Genomic DNA, 7,167 nt, shown 5'->3' with positions numbered 1-7,167 from the left:
CCCTATTCTTTGTGGTTAAGAAGATGTACATGCTGTATTTGATGAGCTCCTTTACATTTGTCAAACTGCCAAGAAGCGGAAACAACGTGGTTTTGTTTTGCTGCGTTTCATTCTGGGAGAGCGGTCTGTTGCTAAGGAAACGGTAAACCTCAGCTTTTGGTCAGCAACTCTTACACAGCGAAGCGTTGCACATTTTATAAAGTATATAACGGTAGGTTGCGTTACGACTTTTTGACATTTTGTCGAAGCTCAATATTTAACACGGTAAGCATGTTTGAATATACTCGAAGATTAAGAATATCAAAATGTATTCTAGTTTAACGTAGGCTACGCCACCGTTTGAAGAAACATGTAAGTAGCTAATTTGCCGTTAGCTAACGTGTGAATAACATTTTAAGTTGCTTATTTACCTTTAGCTACACTTTGAACAACATTCAAAGTCCTAGTAATTAAAAATATGGACGCTGTTATCTCTTTATAATGCAATAATTATTGTAGTCGTAAGTAACAAACAGTTGTATTATTACGGCTGTTTATCGTAAGAAAATGTACGAAATGACAATGTGCCTCCTCTTTCCGGATGTCCTTCCACTGTTGTACAGCCGAGAGGGTCACACACCATGGCCTCGGGCTCTGCTTCTCCCCGTTCCTTTCTGCCGAGCCCCCCCGGTACAGGTCGGGAACATGGGTCCAGAGGTAGGCTGCTATTGGCCCTTTTAGATATTTCAAAATGTGTTAATTACAGTGGTGTACTTTAAACAAGTAGATGTACTCAAGTACTGTACTTAAATCAATGTTGAGGTACTTGTACTTTACTTGAATAATTGATTCCATTGGTGTAAATTAACTAAGTACATTTACTCAAGTACCATTTTGAGAGACTTGGACTTTACTTGAGTATTCAGTGTTTCGCTACATTGTACTTCTACCGCGCTACAATTCAGAGTTACATTGTGTACTTTAACTCCACTACATTTATACTTTGCAGATTTTTATTAATAATGTGAAATATATTCAACACTTAAATAAGACTTCAGTTACACCTGGAGTCAAAGTGACCCTGCAGACAGTAAATAAAGTGGTTATAGCTCCACCTTTACCAGCTGTGATAAACACATTAATCATCAATAATCAAAACATGAAATATATATATTTTTTGTATATACTTTTGTACATTTTGATTGCAGGACTTTTACTTGTAACAGAGTATTCCTACACTCTGGTACTTATACTCTTACTTAGGTACGAGATCTGAGTACTTTTCCCACCTCTGGTTTATGTCGTACCTGTTTATCTGTATAACCAGTGGTGGAAGGTAACTAAGTACATGTACTCAAGTACTCTACATTTTGGAAGGCAAATGTGTACTTTTTACTCCGCCATATTTATTTTACAGTTTTATTTAGTAGTTACTTTATACATTCAGATTTTGACACACAACACTTTGGAAACACTTTGTAATTATGATTATTACCTATAGTTTAACCATCCAACATTATATTTAAGTTAATAAAACCAATTGTGGTTACCAGAAAATTAATTGGCAGGCAATTTTGCGAGGAAAGTTATCTGTTTAAAAATATGTCACTGTCCCAGTTACTTAAATGTTAAGATTGGCTGCTTTTGCTTTCAAATATTTTACAAATATTTATACATTTGTTTTTTCTGTTCTTTTGAGTACTTTAACTCCTAATACTTTCAGTACATTTTCCTAATTATTCTTTTACTTAAGTACCATTCTTGATGCAGTACTTTTACTCTAAATGTAGCTTTTTTCCAAGTGTGGTATTAGTACTTTCAACCAAGTAAATAATCAAAATACTTTTTCCACCGCTGTATAACCAACTAACAGTGTTGGCATGTCACTCATGTACTGTACTTAAGTAGAATTGTTAATACTTTAACTTGGTATTTTACTTAATGCTACTCTAAACTTCTACTCCACTCAATTCTGGAAGCCAATATTGTACATTTCACAGATAATAGAAAATACCAATCAACAGAAAAATAAACATTGACATGTAAATATAGTTCAGAATATCCAGAAGCAGAATCTAAAGTGATTCAAATTAGCGCCACTTTTACCAGCTGTGTGAGACACTTTTAAGGTATCAATAATCAGAATCCAGTCATTTCATATATAAATGATTCTGAAACAGGATATCGCGCATAACGAGTACTTTTGGTCTATTTTGAGTTCAATACTTGTGTACTTTTCCTTAAGTACAGTTTTGAATGCAGGACTTTACTTTTGGCAGAGTATTTTACCATTGTGTAGTATACAAATATAACGATGTGAGTAATTCTTCCAGCCCTGCCAACAAACCTTGATTTGTCACGTCTTTAATTCAATACTAACCTTACACTCCACTTTACATCCTGTCCCAGAGCGGCTGCACAAGCTTCCTGAAATCCCGAGCTCCACCAACATCCAACCAAGACCTCCGGTGGTTCAAGACCCCCTGGTGAGATGTGGCATACTTTCTACTCTACACCCAATACACTACTTCCCATGCTATTTAAATATGACCAGTGGCTCAGTCACAAAGTGGTACAGTGTGTAGATCTTATGTATCTGTCTGTTTCTTCCCCTGATTCTAGGCTGTACTGAAAAGACGTGTTAAAAGGAAAGAACCCAGCCTCCAACACATAAAAGACATGAAGCGGATGTATTTTCCTGGCTGGAACACTCAGACGCCTTATCAACCGCAACCAGAACAGCCACAAAGGCCTAGACAAAAAATGCCTGTCCATCTCCCTCCTCTGAAATCCAGGACTAAGGTCAGTGACAGACATGTTCGAGAATATTATCAAATGTTATTGCCAGATCAAGTTGCATTTTTTCAACGGCTTCATTTGCAACATCAAAAAGGGAACAGACATTTAACATAACATTTACCATGATATAACCATCGCTAAAGACAATAATTCCAAGGTCAAATTTGATCTGGGATTGATCTCTTTATTACATTTTAGGATTGACTGCTGCTTCGCAATAAGTTATTGTTGTCGGCTTATTGATAGTTTCTCAAAGGGATGACAACCTTTGAGCATTTTTACAGCATTTATTTATTATATGAATCGAAATAGAATCGTGCAGGAATGAGTCCTTAAAGCCGGGATTGAGTTAGCATTTCTCTACTTCTGGTTCCTTCGTCTCGGAGTCAACCGCTTTCTGGTTGGATGCCTGAAATAATGTCTGTAGTTAACACAAGATTAAGATATGTTTATGTTACTTTCTACGACAAAAATACTTAAATAAAACACCCCATTCGTGAATTTCCGAAGCTTATATGTCTCATAAAAACGGCAGATGATAACGAGTGACTATATCGGACTCCTAGACGCAAATATGCTGTACATTAGCCGCCTTTAGCTTATTGGTGGTGACACGCAGCCAATGCCATCATGATGTAGTTAGTTTCTCTTTTTTGGAATATAGCAAAATCCAATGTTAAAACCCTGTTGCTTTTTATCGAGAGAGCTTTGGGATGCTAACTTCCATGGTCGGCCTTCAAGAAAACGTCACCACAGCACCACTCCACGATTTCATTATTCTAAAAAAACCAATGCTTTTATCATGGCTACTGTTAAACTGTGGTATTTTAAACATGTAGTGTGGTTTCAAAATCTGGCACATCAGACAAAGCTTTTGTTACAATTCATTGTTTATTTCCTTGAATGCGCTTCATGCAGAATGTAATTACCCTTTGATTGTGTTTCTCAACCAATTTTTAGATGGCACCAAAAACGGAGTTAATCCCTACTCCCCCCAAAAGGCCTTTTTCCATCAAGAGCACTGGAATTATGGACACTCACACCAATGTAGTCTATGAGTACAGTAAGGAGGACTTTCTGATGTTAAGTCCTGAAGGTGTGGTAACAATTTACGAGAACAAGGTCGACTTCATAACCACCGAACGCTGGGAAGAAGAGTATAACTACCACTGCAAGCTCATCCGGATCCCCTTCTTCATCCGCTTTAATCTGTGGAAACCTTTCTACGTGTGGCACAGCAAAGTACAGGCCAAAAAGATTCACTCGGTCAAGGAGTCCCTCCAAAGAAGATTATGTATTGTCAATGAGGTATGTCACAGGGTGTATGAATTGGATTTTATTTTAATCTGTGTAATACGAGACTCTACCCATTCTTTTATTTCCTTGCTATTTTACTTCAATAATTTATTTAATTAAGACTGTTGGCGAGATAACATCCAGCATACAGATTAGGTGTTTATTTGACAAATATGGTCTGTATCTTTTTCTAAATTCACCAGGATTTAGCATTACAAAATACCCAATTTGCATATTTAAAGGTGCCCTATTATGCTTTTTAGGTTTTCCCTTCCCTCTCGTGCATTATATAGGTTTTTGTGCATGTTAATGGTGTGCAATAGCTAACATCCTAAAGTTCACTTCACACGCTCCCCCCCCCTGCCTGAAACACCACGATTGGGCTCCTTTGTTTTCTTCCTTAACCTAGTGACATCACTATAAAACACTTGCGCTTTTATTGGATAGGGCTTCAACACATTGTAAGTGATAGGCTAAGGGGCGGGACATTACCAACAACAGAGCAGGCCAACTAACGAGTCATAGCAGACTGGGCTCTGGTTTCAGACAGAGGGTGAAAAGCAGCACAGGCAGTTGGACAAAAGCACTTTTTAAACATTAAAGCAGGTAAACATGTCACAGTATAGGCTCAAAATATGAATCTGAAATGTATCATATGAAAATAATTATCTTATTGGAAAAAAACTAACTGGGGAAATTCCATAGAGATGTCTATGATCAACATATTATTTCCTCATTCACTGTGTCTTATTACATGTATGGAAGTTATTTAAACTCATTATTTATGACTCCCTCTGGAGGGATCTTTGGGATTTAAGCCTTTGCATACATTTGATATGCTTATTACACACTTAAGGAAAGAGAAAACCCCAAAAAGTAAATAGGACCCCTTAACTTAATGTGAGAATTGTGGATATTAAGTTGTTATCAACATTTGTATATCTCTTCCAGTGTCTAGGTCCTGCACTGATAGACATAAAGAAAATGTGTTACCAGATCAGTGATACGGGCTTGTGCCACATAGAGAAAGAACACATTTACACACTGCAGGAGTTCCGGGAATTCCAGTTCCAACAACTGCAAGAGGTAACATTTTGATTTATTGTTATATACGATACAAAAATGGTTTAATTGTGTGTAGATCATTGCCCTAATTTTCTTAATTATTGTCAGGTGAAGAATGACTTGGAGAAGTTTCAGGACCTGGTGAAGGAAGTGACGATTTGTGCGTGTCGCAACTACTTGAAGTGCATACCCAAAGAGGAAGATGAAGGTGTGTGCACACCCTATGGAGACACTTGAATCTACATACACCAGTGGCGAGCCGTGACTTTTATACCTAGGACCTCTGATCCCCCCTTCCCTCGAAGAAAAAAGAAGAGTTATTACGTCACAGCGTATTCTTCAGCGGAATATCAAAACAACGACCCGGGGTGCAAAACTCATCAATGCCTCTACCACACAAAACAACACCATTTATATAAACACCTATCATGACAGGGCACCCACAGCCAAGTAGCAATTACAAATGAATTAAGTCGGCACGGCGGCCCACATTGAAAATGACTTAGGCAAAAGGAAAACACAGACACTGATGATCACTGAGGTCACAATATCAATCGATCCAGCAGAGCTATAGCCTATAGGCCAAACACAGAAGATCAACAAAATATATGACATAAAATGAACTTACCAAAGCTGAAGTAGATGGTCAACTTCATTCATTTTCTTTCCGTTTTACTGATTTTAATCGCTATACTGCTCTCTCTCGTCTCCTCTTCATATCTAAACTTTTTGCGGCACACGTACTTACAGCCAATCAGCTCTCTTAATTATGAGATGACGTTTGGTAGGTATTCCAGCACAGTGCCCCTATGGTTTGCCGCACACATTGAATAGAAAAATACTCTGATCATGCGCAGTGTAGTTTTTACAGTACCCATTCACTTAACAGTGAGAGAGAGGGGCTGGATCGGGGCTTGACCCACGTCGCTCAAAACGGCTCAATAGGCACACACTGTAGACACTAATTAGAAGAACACAGACTAAAACAGCAATGTACAGACGAATCAGATGATTAAACATGATCTTAAAATATATTTTAAGATGTATTTTTTTTGCATTTATTTGCATTTTTTGGGAATTCTTATTTGAACTTTCTGCTGACACTATGGGGCTGTGCCCCACCTGCCCCTAATGACCAGTCGCCACTGCTGTCTTCACATAACTCACAGAGACGGGTCAAGGAGCTTCTTTCATTTAACCCTTCACATTCAAACAGAAACTGAACAGGCAGATTCGAAGGATTTATTTCTTTGGAAATGTTATTTTAAATACAATTAAATGAAGTTATTTTGGTAAAACTAATGAAAAATATTGAAGAAACTTTTTTTTTTAATGTTTTCAAATATTATTTGTTAGAATATCTTAGGCCCTCAGCCCCTGACGGATCGCCACTGACATACACTGACCACAACGTTAACAATTTTCCCTTGTTTGCCACAGATGACAATGAATTTCTTGCCGGGATCAACAAGACTTTTCACTCCACCCGTGTCATCTGGTGGGTCATTTTCTTATGTCATTCTTTACGCTTTCTATCTTTACCGGTGTGCCAGACTTCTGTTAAGTTTAAATACTCAATCAGAAAATACAGGCATGTACGATGAGATAAGAGATTAGAGCTGTGCGATTATGGCAAAAATCATAATCACGATTATGTTGGTCAATAATTCATATCACGATTATTAAATACGATTATTCATTGACTTTGAAAACATCCATTTATTGAACTTTAAAACAAATACAAATAATAATTTCAACAGTATCTTTTTAACTGTTGATTACCCTGAACGTATAATTCAACTGAAAAACCAATACTAAAATAAATGATACATTTATATTTACATTTAATTAAATAGTATCAAAATTATAAATACCAATAAACAAGATCAACAAATATTTTTGGAGCGCACTTCAACAAGCTACTAAACATATGTAAATATGATAAATACAAATAAATTAGACTAAAATAAATTAGATCAAATATGTTGCAGTGCACTGTCACAACCAAGCAAAGCAAAATAATCGTTT

General features: G+C 36.9%; 1 protein-coding gene across 5 annotated transcripts in view; it reads left to right on the top strand.

Annotated features, from left to right (window-relative positions):
* The first annotated feature begins 159 nt into the window (after positions 1-159).
* The window catches only part of dnah6 (dynein, axonemal, heavy chain 6), a 131,750-nt gene continuing 124,742 nt past the window's right edge, over positions 160-7,167 (top strand). For all 5 annotated transcript variants that reach the window (XR_004567699.1, XR_004567700.1, XM_034202425.1 and 2 more), the window contains exons 1-8: positions 160-264; positions 603-696; positions 2,389-2,465; positions 2,602-2,781; positions 3,739-4,086; positions 5,026-5,160; positions 5,248-5,347; positions 6,580-6,637. Coding sequence is in view for 3 of the 5 variants with exons in the window: in XM_034202425.1 (XP_034058316.1) it covers positions 621-696; positions 2,389-2,465; positions 2,602-2,781; positions 3,739-4,086; positions 5,026-5,160; positions 5,248-5,347; positions 6,580-6,637 (974 nt within the window). In the remaining 2 variants the exon portion in view is untranslated. The remainder of the gene's footprint in view (positions 265-602; positions 697-2,388; positions 2,466-2,601; positions 2,782-3,738; positions 4,087-5,025; positions 5,161-5,247; positions 5,348-6,579; positions 6,638-7,167) is intronic.

The sequence above is a fragment of the Gymnodraco acuticeps genome, unplaced genomic scaffold (genome assembly GCF_902827175.1).
Source record: "Gymnodraco acuticeps unplaced genomic scaffold, fGymAcu1.1, whole genome shotgun sequence".
NCBI lineage: Eukaryota > Metazoa > Chordata > Actinopteri > Perciformes > Bathydraconidae > Gymnodraco > Gymnodraco acuticeps.
This window is presented reverse-complemented; position numbering and strand designations above follow the sequence as displayed.